Genomic DNA, 12,996 nt, shown 5'->3' with positions numbered 1-12,996 from the left:
TTTCCCAGGGCTATGTTGCATTTTTGAGGAAAATGTGTATTTTTCTCCATCTGTTCATATTTATTGATTATTTCTTACAGTAAATAGTAATGGAGTGATTACTTTGTGCTGGGGTTTGGGGATTTGATTATAATTTAGACAAAGTTCCTCCTCTCACGAATCTTACCTTGTTCTTGAGAGAATGGTGAAGTCTTTCCAAATGAGTTGACCTCTAAATTAAACATGAATAGGCAGTAGAGACTAGACTGATGAGATTAGAGTGAGAAAGGAAAAGTGTTTCAAACAAAAGCTAAAGCTAAGGTATGTGGGAACATGGCACATGAATGGGAACTGTATTTCTCTATGTCCAGAGCTTTGAATATGCAGAAGATAGTGTAAAGAGATGAAGGGCACTGTTCAAAATTTGTAAACAGTGAAGAACCATAATGGTTCTATACTTTAGAAAGATAATGCTGACTGGAGTGTGGATGTTAGTAAACTGGGAGGATCAGGTGACAGGTGAGGGAACCTGAAGTGAGTGCCACAAGTTAGGAGGTTATTATGACAGTTTACAAGAGAGATGATTCTTGTCTGAATAAAATTAATTCAAAATTGAATAAAAAGATATAGACAGATACAATATATATTAAAGAGGTAAAATTGACAAGATTTGATTATAAATTGGGTGTGATTTGAAAGAAAATTGGGGAGCCCTGAGGATAAGTGCAAGAGTTCTGGTTTAAGTGGCTGGCTGTCTGGAATCATTAACTAAAAAAGAGAACATACGCAGGAAGGTTTGGGGGAATATGATGAATTCAGATGGGACATGATTATTTTGGAAGGAAATTCAATGGAAATCTTTTCCAGATTCTAGTTGATATGGTCTTGGATTTCAGGAAAGAGGTCTGAGTTGGAGATGAATTGTGAGAATCATTGGTATATTGAGTGTAGCTGACTATTGAAATGTTAAACTGATGCCTAGGAAATAGTATTTAAAGGACAGGAAAAGAAGGATAAACTGAGAAGGATCCAAAGAACCGACAGTCAGTAGTATAGAGGAAAGTCAGGAGTGTAGAGGAAAATTACAGACAAATCTCAACCACGCCTACTGCTGCAGTGAAACAAAGTAACATATGGATGGAAAAAAATTTTTCACTGAATACAATAATAAATTATATTGGAAAAATCATTTAAATGGAGTGTTGAGTAGAACTCACATTTTAGTAGGTTGGTAAGTAAATGGGAGGGAGGAAGAAGAGGTGAGAATATTAAGAGACCAAGTGTAGAAAACTTACCAGAAAGGCTTTATTATTGTGAGGAGCAAACAGATGGATCAGTAGCTGGATGAATATCTGGAGTTAGAAGAAGATTTTTTTGTTAATAATTTTCTGTAATACGATTAGAATCTTTTAATGACATCAAAATTTAATTCAGGGATACATTTCTGTTGTCCAATATTGTTTATAATGCCTCATTTTGCCTTCAGGTACTGGGAACACATGCAAAGTACTGGGAAGAGGGGGAAGAGACTTCATGAAAAATGGTGGAAGAGAAGATAGAGAAGGGGGAGATGGGAGAGGAAAGGAAAAGAGGAGGGTATAAAGAAAAAGCCCATGACCATCGCATTTAACTGGAGAACAGGTGAAGATGAGCTAGCACAGATGACTGCACAGCAAAGAGGAGCAATCAGATAGTGTGACCTAGGAGATATGGCATTTAAGAAACTTTGGAAGGAGAGTATTTCAAAAAGGAAATGGCCATTATTATCAATTACTGACAAGTGAGGAATCTGGGCAGGACTCATGAGATTTCTGTATGCAATAACTTGTGTAAAAGCACAGAGATAAATAGGCCATAGCTAGAGAGAAAAAAAAATAAATAAATAACAGAGCCTGAGGGGCTGAACTATAACAAGAGATATTTGTTATAGTTGGCAAAAAGATATAATATTTAGCAAAAAGATATAATAAACCTACAAATTCAGTGGAATAAGGAGGTCCCCTTTGGATTTAACAAAGGATGAACAAGGAACTTGAAACTCTACCCACTCTGGGAGCAACTAGGCAGCCCCCTTTCTTCTTTTGCTGAAAGAGTATCACAGGAAACCAGCTTAAGTAAATGGTTTAAATAAGATCCAGAATCTCATAGCATGATACCCAAAATACAGAGTTCATAATTAAAAAACCACCTGTAATACCAAGAGCAAGGGAGATCTCAAAGTAAATGAAAAAAGGCAGTCAATAGTTGCTAACACCAAGATACTACAATTATCTGACAAAGATTTTAAATGTCACCATAAACGTTTCAAGGAGAAATCACAAACATTCTTGAAACAAATGGAAAAAGAAAAAAGAATAACAGAAGTCACAGCAAAAAAAAAAAAAAAAAAATAGAAAATGGCAGCAAAAGAATAGAAAACATAATAAGCCTAATGGAAATTTTATAACTGAAAAATATAATAAATGAAATAGCTTAATATATGGCCTCTTATGAATGACAAGAATGGAGGGAATAAAGGAAAAAAACAGTGAACATGAAGATAGAGCAATATAAATTACATAATCTGAACAACAGAGATGGACTTAGAAAAATAAATAAATAGCAGAGTCTCAGGGGATGAAATACATATTAAAAAAAGATGTAACATTCATGTTATAGAAGATTCAGAAGGAAAGAAGAAAAATAACAGAATGAAAAGTACTCAAAGAAATAAAAAGATGAAAACCTCCCATATTTGGCAAAAATATACAATAAACCTACAAATTCTTGGATCTGAGAGAACCCAAAAAAAGATAAACACAAAAATATCCACATCAAACTACATCATACTCAAATATATGACAATGAAATACAAAGCAAAAATCTTGAAAGCAGTGAGAGAGAAAAATTATACTTTTGGGACAAAACTGAACATGAATGAGAGCAAATTTCTCATCAGAATCCACGGATTCCAGAAGGAAGGGCTGAAAGGAAAGCTGTCAACCCAGAATCCAATATCCGATGAAAATATCCTTCAGGAATCATGGAGAAATAAAGACATTCTCAAACTGAGGAAAACTGAGAGAATTTGTCACCAGCAGACATTCCCTAAAAGAATAACTAAAGTAAGTTCTCAAAATAGTAAGGGAATGATAAGAGAAGGCAACTTGAAATATTATAAGGAAGGAAAAACACAGTAAGCAAAAATATGAGCAAATGCAATACACTTTCCTTCTCATGAGTTTTCTAAATTCTATTTGACAGTCTAAACAAAAATTAAAACACTATTTGATGTGGTAATACATATATGTAGAGAAAATATTTTATAGGGTATATTATAAACAAGGGAAGATAAAGGGAAATAAATGGAGGTTAAGTTCTCTACACTTCATTCAAACTGGTAAAATGATGACCCCAGTAAACTGTTATAGCTTATGCACATGTAATAACTAGAGCCACCACCAAATATATATATAAATAGATACAATCAAAAATACCATAGATAAATCAACAGGGAATTCTAAAATAATGTTCAAGAAACTCTCAGGAAAGACAGAAAAAGAACACAGAGAAATGAAAATCAAAAAGAACAAACAGAAAACAAAATTCAAAAGAATGGTCTTCAACCCTAACATATCAATAATTATATTAAATTTAAATGGTCAAATGGACCAATTAAAAAGCAGAGATTTGTACAGTGGACAAGAAAATAAGACCTAAATATATGCAGCCTACAAGTACCCATTTCAAATATAACAATATAGACAGAAAGTAAAAATAAATAAAAAACTGTATCATGAAGCATTAATCAAAAGAAGGCAGAAAAGGCTAATTAATTTTATATAAAATATAATTAAGAGCAAAAAAAATTACCAGAGATAGAGAGACATAGATAACATGTCAACCCACCAAGAAGACATACCAATTCAAACACGTATAAAACAAACACCAGCGCTGCATTATATATGAAGCTAAAACTGATTAAATTGAAAGGAAAAATAGACAAATTAATCACTATACTTGTAGATGTCAACACCTAAATCTCAACAATTGATAGAACAACCAGGAAGAAAATCAGCAAGGATATAGAAGAACCCAGCAGTACTATCAGCCAACAGGATCCCATTGAAGTTTATAGAGCACTCTACCCTGTAAGATCAGGAACAAAGCAAGGACATCCACTCTCATCATCCTTAATCAACTAAGTGCTGAAAGTTCTAACCAGTTCAATTAGGCAAGAAAAAGAAATAAAAGGCACACAGATCAGAAAGGAGGAAGTAAAACTGTCTCTAATTTGTAGGTGACATGATTGTCTATGCAGAAAATCCCAAGAAATTTACAAAAACAAACTCCTGGAACTAGTAAGTGAGTTCAGCAAAGTAACAGCATACATTACAAACATGTAAAATTCAGTTGTATATCTTTATACTAGCAGTAAACATGTGGGCACTCAAATTAAAAATAGAATAGTATTTCTAATCATTCAAAAATGAGATGCTTAGGTATAACTGTAATAAAACATATATTGAACTTGTATGCCAGAATCTACAAGTGCTGATGAAAGAAATCAAATATTTAAATAAATGGAAAGATATATCATCTTCATGGATTGGAAAACCCAGCATAATAAAGTTGTGGATTTTCCACAAATTGATATAAAGTTTTAACATAATTCCTATTCAAATATCAGCAGGAAACTCTGTAATCTAGACAAAATTATTCTAAAATTTATATACAAAGGAATTAGAACAGGCAAAACGTTTTGAATAAAGAAAAATAAAGTGGGAAGAATCAATGTACTGATTTCAAGACATTATATATATATATATATATATATATATATATATACACACAATCAAAATTTGTGGTGGCAGTGGAACAGTAAACACATAGATTATTGAAACAGAATAGAATACTCAGAACTAGACCCAAAAATTATGTCCACTTTACCAGAAAGGCCCAAAAGCAATTCAGTAAGGAAAACATTGTCTTGTCAATAAATACTGCTAGGAAAAAATGTACATCCATAGGCAAATATATATGTATATATGGGTATATATGTATGTTAGGTATATATTATGTATGTGTGTGTTGTGTGTGTATATACATGCATGTGACTATATATATATAATCTCATCTTAAGTCTTTCATCTTATACAAAAAAATGAACTCAAAATGAATCATGTACTTAATTGTAAAACTATAAAATGTCTGGAAAAAAAATGGAGAAAATCCTCAGGATGTAGGGCTAGGCAAAGACTTGTTAGACTCGATACCACAAGTAAAATTCATAAGAGGAAAATTTCATAAAATAGACTTCATTGAAATTTTTTAAATTTTTCTGTGAAAGATCCTATTAAGAGGATGAAAAGGTAAGCTACAAACTGGGAGAAAATGTTCCCAAACCACATATCTGATAAAGGACTAATATATAGAATATATAAAGAATATTCAAAACTCAATAGTCAAAAACAAGCAACCCTGTTAGAAAATGGACAAAAACTTGAAGAGATATTTCATGGAAGAAGATATACAGATGACAAATACACACAAGAAAAGATGTTCAATGTTATTAGCCATTAGGTAAATGCAAATTAAAACCACAATGAAATATCACTGTATGAATACAGAATTGAAGGGTTAAAATAAAAATAGGATCAACACCAAACGTTGCCAATGATGCAGAATATTGCTGATGGCATTGTAAAAAGTACAGCCACTTTGTGGAAAACAATTTGACATTTTCTTGAAAGTGAAACATGCAACTATCATATGACCAAACAATTTAACTTCTAGGCATTTATCTCAGAATGATGAAAACTTATTTTTACATAGAAACCTATAAACAAATGTTTATAGCAGCTTTATTTGCAATAGTCAAATCAACAAAACCACACTGGAAATAACCCAAATTTCCTTCATGGGTGAATGGTTAAACAAACAGTGGTATCTCCATACCATTGAACACAACATAGGAATTAACTAATAATACATGCATCAATCTAGCTTAATCTCCAAAGAATTATACTGAGTGAAAAGCACTATCCCAAAAGTATATGCAATATATAACTCCATTTATATAAAATTCTTAAAAGGCAAAATGACAGAAACAGAGAACAGATAAGTGGTTCCCAGGGGCTAAGAAGTGGTTGGGTGTGGAAAGAATGTAAACATGGCTAAACAATGGCAACATGAGGCATTCTTGTGGTACTGGAAATGTTCTGTATCTTAACTGTATCAATACTGATACCCTGGTTGTGATATTATACTAAGGTTTTGCATTACTGTAAACTGGATAAAGGGTACATAGGGTCTCTCTGTATTATTGCTTGTTAATCTATAATTTTCCCCAAATTAAAATATTTTATTAAACAATATGCCTATGTGTCAATAAAACAAACAAAAGCTGAAACATAAAAAAAAAATAGTGGAAAGAATACCGGTTTTGTAAATCAGAGTGTCTTAGCATTGAATCCTAACTTGCGACATTTTAAGCTACGCAGCCTTTACTGATGGAGACTTAAATAAGTAAGTCAGCATTATCATCATCGCCAACACCAAAACACATATTATATATAGTACTTATGATGTGCCTGTTATTGTTCTGAGTTTGTCACATATTTTAAGACATTTAATTATCTAAACAGTTCTGAAAGGTAGATGTCATTATTACTTACATATTGGGAAATTGTTTACATACTGGGAAGCTGAGGCACATAAAGGAAAATTGATTCACTCAGATCACACAGCTACCCTGCCCCTAATATTTGTGGGGCTGACAACAAAAGTAAAACTGAAGATTCCATACAATATGTATAACCACTTAAGAGTTATAAAGCAAGCTAACAGACTGTATATATATATATATATATATATATATATATATATATATATATATATATGTATATATAAATACAGTATACAAAAATTGTAACATATTGGAAGGTCAGGTTTGAATTTAAAATTCTATGATCCCTCAGAGTTCCAACAATGTAAGCATGGGCTCCCCCTTTCTCTTGCCATTCATGGTTTGGTACCACACTGTGAGAGGCCTCCATGTACATTTTAGTGGACATCCCAGTCTGTAGATTCTATCTCTGTTCATACTTCTTGGGCCTAAGGGTATGGATACAGTGGGACAGTGTGCATTTGGTAAATGGACTTGAGAAGGAGAATTATGCAAACTTGAAAACACGGAACCTTTGGGCAGGGAATTCCAGGGTTCTGAGAATTTGCAGCATGGTCTGGAAGTGGGTGCATGGGCTCCAGGTGGGATGCCTTCTTGAGTGTCTGGAATCATCCACCCCTGGGGATGGACATGACTGAGGGACCAAAACCAGGCCCAGAGTAGGGTCCCACTTACCAAGTTCTATGTGTGATACTGGCCTTATTTCAAATAGGGTGACTTACCTTGCATAGTTGTGAAGATTGCCTTACTAATTTATAGGAGTTCCCTCATGTGTACCATGCAAGATACATATTAGTATACTGTATAAGAGGGAAGACATGGTTGTTCAACTAATATTTGTAGTTATACTTTAATATGAAATAAACTGTCTTGGAATTAATATTTCATAGTTAATATATGTAATATTTTTCTTGGTAGATGGACTGGAAGCTTTTACCAGATTTCTTAAAACTGAATTCAGTGAGGAAAACATTGAATTTTGGATAGCCTGTGAAGATTTCAAGAAAAGCAAGGATCCTCAACAAACTGTCCTTAAAGCAAAGGCAATATTTGAGAAATTTATACAAAATGATGCTCCACAAGAGGTATAGTAAAGAAAATTATAAAAATATATAACTTTTTGAAAAATTTTTAAGGGAATCTGCCTTCATGAGATTGCAACCTCATACATTCTACCACAAAGATCAGGAGTTTCTTGAAGCAACAATAGTTATTTAGATACATTTCCACATACAAATAAAATGCATTGATATTGAATGAAAGGAAAGGTATAAATGAGCTCACACCTTGGAGCTGCTTTCATTCTAGATTGAGTGAATACAATTAATTGCAACATTTTGATTCATTCATTTAGCCAGATTAATCATTTTAGCCCAAGCAATCTCTCATAAAAGTAAAGATTTCTTTAAGTGGTGAAGACAAGAAAAATCAACAAGTTTGTAGCATTTTAATGTTATGTTCATCTACCTATACCAAGTTTTGTTTGCCCCAAAAGGTTTATTACTCTACCTCAAGATGGGATAAAAAGAAAAATCCATAATAGAGAGATGAGATAACGCTAATTTATCAATTTTGCAAGTGAAAACACAGTTGTGTTTTGTAACTGAAAGCTCAGTATAAGTTAACTGCATAATGTTCTTGCTAAAATGGTTTTAAGATGAGCAAATTTTACTTGACTATCCTTAGATGTGAATTAAATAGTTTTTTAAAGTTTCTATTATGTATTTTAGCTTGCAATTATGATACTGTTAAGACTATTATTACATGTGTATAAACGGAGGTCTGGAACAAATATCCAGAGACCTAAAATATTTTTGTCTTGCACATATTGTACTTAATGTTGTGGGAGGAAGCAGGTGCAGTGGAAAGAATCAAGTTTCTACTAACTAGCTCCTAACTTTGGGCAAATTTGTTTCTACATATGTAAGTAGACAAAAATACCATCTTTTCTCATTTTTTAAGAGGATTCAAGATACTATTTTTAATATAGTATTTATAATATATATAATAGACTTCTGTCTATTAAAGTACCAGTGTGCTTCAAAGCTCCTAAAGGTGTTCAATAAATAGCGGCTATATATTGAGGTGTAGAACTGGTGTTCTGTCACTGTTAGGAGTTCTGTTTGTGCATGAAGTAAGCATTGTCTGTGTGGTATTTTTCCAAAGGACATGATGGCTATTTTCCCTGCTTCAAAGTGTTTCAATCTGTTCTGTGTTTGAATGTGTTATTCTGTCTTCCCCAAGGCCAACTATATTCACAAGTCAAAAGGGCAATGAGTTGCTTAGTATCACCCATTAGGGCAAAGAAAAAACCCCTATCTTAAAACTCACCACTATCAGACCAGAAAGCAGTTCTTTAATATAAGGCATTAAGGGATTTTATTTCATTAAAACATTAATGCCAAAGTACATATTGCTTATAGGAAAGCATCATAACATAATGAAAAGAGCACTGGATAAAAAAAAGTCCCCACTCTGAAATCCCAAATATTCACCCAAACTTATGCTGTGTGCCCTCACTCAAATATTTTAACCTCTGTGGTTTAGTTCTCCACTTTTAAAATGAGTGAGGTGAATTTGAGATCTCTGTGGTAACATAACATAATATTCCATTATTCTAAATTAGCAGAGAGTGAGAAGGATGAGGAGCCTAAGAGAAAAAAGCTAGATGAAATGCCAGCCCAGAATAAATCAGTGGAACCCTAGACCCAAAAGAAGAAACGGACCCAAACACCCAAGTGTACTCCACCCACACCAACACTGTGTCAAGTGCTGCACTGATTGTCTCTCAACTGTGTTTACTGAAGTAATCAACAATTATTTTTTTCCTGATTATCCAGGTTAACCTTGATTTTCATACCAAAGAAACTATTACTAGGAGCATCACTCAACCCACCCTCCACAGTTTTGATGCCGCACAAAGCAGAGTGTATCAGCTTATGGAGCAAGACAGTTACACGCGTTTTCTGAAATCTGACATCTATTTCCAGTTGATAGAAGGAAGACCTCTGAGACCAACAAATCTTAGAAGACGATCACGTTCCTTTACCTGTAATGAATTCCAAGATGTAAAGTCAGATGTTGCCATTTGGTTATAAAGAATCTTAATTTGCTATTTTTGTGATAAACTCTTGCCTGCTTCTAAGAAATAGAATGTTTATATTAACAAATGGATGTGTTTTCAATAAAATACATCATATGAAAGGTGATTAAAACTGTACTTAAAAAACGTTTACGTTAACAATACACACTGTATTTGTCAATATATTCTGTAAAACCCTCCATTTGAATTTATTCCATTCATAATCAGAAAAACTTTTTATCTTAATTAAAAGGCAGAAATAACAAAAAATAATAATGCTTTATAAGATTTAATAATATGAAGTTAAGTAAAGGTTAAACTTTTGCAAAATTGTCAACAGTGTGACAAAAGCTTTAGTTTGGATTTTGGTTTTATATATGTAAATGATATAATGTTCAGATTTTCTATTTCCATATGTAAACAACATAATGTTCAGATATCTGTATATTTAAACAGCATTTTCCATAATGATGAAGACCCTCCTTCCATCATAGGAATTGTAGAAGTGATCCATTTCTTACAATGAGAGAGGATGAACATTTTTTCTTGGGTTACTAAACCCTGGCTCAAGAATAACAATATATCACAAGTTACAAACCACCAACAGGAATTTTAGGAAGGATACATTCATCTGTACACACTCCCAGGTGAAGCATAACCCAGATTGATAAGAATGGGATTTCCCTTTGTGCTCATTTGTGAGTGAGCATAAGTTTATCTGGGTATATGGAGGTGAACTTACCTGGGTACACTTCTGCTGATATGCCCAGATTATATGTAGCTCCAGGTAGGGACTGAGTGGAACAGCTTACCTGAAAAGAGCCCTTGCTACTAATGTAAGGATAGGCAGTGGTTTGAATGATGACCAGAGGAATTTTCTCACCTTTGGCCTTATTTTTGTACCTTTACAGTTAGAGTAGAAATTAGAAATGAGAGGAAGTGAAGAAGAGAGTCCCAGCCTCTGGAGATTCAATCATCTGCCACATTGGCTCATACTCAAAAAAGTGTTCTTTCATTGGTTATATTTTTTTTCCAAATTTCATTGAATCACTTAATACTATATTATTGAAATAACATTATACTAATAAGTATATGTGTCTCTGTTTTTAGGGAAATATTCAAGATTAGATGTATGCTGCAAGGCCATAAATGTCTGTAGTTAAAATGCCATGCATTTAGCTTTGGCAAAAGTAATTTTAGGTGAAGGATAAAGTATAAAAATTTTAATCTATATTAATAAACATTTGTAAATACTTCATTCATGCTGTTAACATTTATTTGACCACTACATGCTGTCACCAATCATTGATTATTCTTCCTGTTATCAAATTTGGCACAGACATATTTTCTTATTTTAGAATGATTTGGGGATAGAAAGTATTAATTGAGGTATCACATTACTGACTTTAATACTAACTCATTTCTTATACTGTTGTGAATATGAAAACAAAGTGTGCCTTTCAAAGGTCAACTAAGAAAGGGCGTTTTAATTTTTGCTTGTGAATTTGTATTCTCTTATGGTAGTCTCTTTTCAGAGTTTGATTGCTTCATATACAGAATTAAGATTTGATAGTAGCTTTGTGATCTCATCAGAAAAATGGACTGATTTTAAAAGCATTGATCCAGAACCACGAACGTATTATTTTGCTTTTCCATTTGCAAGATTTTTCAGAATTAGCCAAGCTAATTTCTTCTCTTATTTAAATTATGAATTATTCAATGAGACCCTTCAAAAATATACCAGAAATTTTGATGAAGGTAATGCCTGATTTCAAACAGCTTTCAGTCTGTTAGGAGACAAGGTGTAAAGACACAGAAAAAAAAAAAAACTGATTAGACAAGTGATATAGAGCAAGTAAAAATGAACAAATAGCACTAAGCACTAACGGTTGGCAAAAATGCATAGTGAACATTAAGCAGCTAAAAAGCCTGGGCTCACTAAGTGGATTCTGATCCTCAGTCTTTCATTTGACTTTTAAGGACCCTTGCCCTACATACTTTTGAAAATAAAGACTCAGGATTACAATTTCTAATGCTTCTTCTGGGTTCCACATTTGATAATTCTAAGTGGATTACCTGATAGGCTCCAAAGAATGTGCTAATTGGTGTCAAAGCAAGGAATAGAGATAAATAATTATAATTATGATTACTGAGGGGAAATATCAGACAAAAATTAATAAGAGATAATGGCCTAAGAACAGAAAATGATTTTATAGAAAACTTAGAAATACAAGAAGGAAAAGAACCAAAGGAATAATCATACAGTTTTTTGATCTGTCAAGGTATAGTAACAGAATGCCTTCAAATTATTGGATGATAGAGTTGATGTGAATTAGGTAATTTGGAGATTTTGAAGTCCATAGAGAGAAGTCAATACCTAGTTTATCATGTTTGTATGTACTAGAAGTTCAATAAAGGATTGTAGAATTAAATGGAACTGAAATGAAGCATTATGAGGAAGACAGTGTAGTATTTCAGCAGAGTAAAGGCTTTAAGATGAGGCATGTTTGAGTCTTGGCTCTGCCACGTACCAGGTATGGCATGTTGGCAAAGTTACTTAAATATTCTGAACTTCAATTTTTCATTTGTAATATAAGAATAAATAATTTTAAGGATTCTTACGAAGATTAAACTAAAGAATGCTTGTGAAGTGCCAAATGTGAAGCATAGATTAACTGACTTTAGTGTATTGTAAGAGAGACAGAACTATGAAAATTATTCCTTATATTTAAGTTTTAAATTTTAATTCAATATAAATTTCCCTAATAATGTCTGGGTTACAATGTCAAACAAATGCTCTTTGCAATTCTTTTTTTTTTTTTTTTAAAGTTTTGGTAAAAAGTGTTCTTTGAGGATATTGGTACTTTTTGAATAAAATATGGGGACTATTACTCTCACCAAATCTTTTACAATTTTGCAATCTATAGAAAGGTAAATAACAATATTTAGCTAAATGAAAATATTAATTGTGTTGTTTTTAAAGTATCATATGAAAGTAACATTGTTTCAATTACAGAATTTTGCAAATATTATTGATTGTGTTTATCCCTGCATCTCTCAGTATGCTCCTAAGGAAGAAAACAATGCCTTTTAATTTCCATATTCTAATTTTGCATAGAATCCCTGAAGCCTTTAGAAATTTAGGAGTAGCTTGGCTCCAATTTTTTGAATGATTAAGGTGGAACATGCATCTCTGAGGACAGAGTTAAGTAATTATTATAGACATGTAGATATTTTAAAGCTGATTTTCCAAAAAATGATTTCCACC

General features: G+C 32.6%; 1 protein-coding gene across 1 annotated transcript in view; it reads left to right on the top strand.

The window, feature by feature from the left end:
• The window catches only part of RGS18 (regulator of G protein signaling 18), a 28,626-nt gene extending 17,060 nt beyond the window's left edge, over positions 1 to 11,566 (top strand). Inside the window, exons 4-5 of the mRNA XM_037825138.1 lie at positions 7,565 to 7,731; positions 9,487 to 11,566. Of these exons, the coding sequence (XP_037681066.1) occupies positions 7,565 to 7,731; positions 9,487 to 9,744 (425 nt within the window). The 3' untranslated portion in view covers positions 9,745 to 11,566. The remainder of the gene's footprint in view (positions 1 to 7,564; positions 7,732 to 9,486) is intronic.
• Positions 11,567 to 12,996: the final 1,430 nt, after the last annotated feature.

The sequence above is a fragment of the Choloepus didactylus genome, chromosome 2 (genome assembly GCF_015220235.1).
Source record: "Choloepus didactylus isolate mChoDid1 chromosome 2, mChoDid1.pri, whole genome shotgun sequence".
Classification (NCBI taxonomy): Eukaryota; Metazoa; Chordata; class Mammalia; order Pilosa; family Megalonychidae; genus Choloepus; species Choloepus didactylus.
Note: the sequence above shows the minus strand (reverse complement) of the source record. Positions and strands in the feature narration are given on the sequence as shown.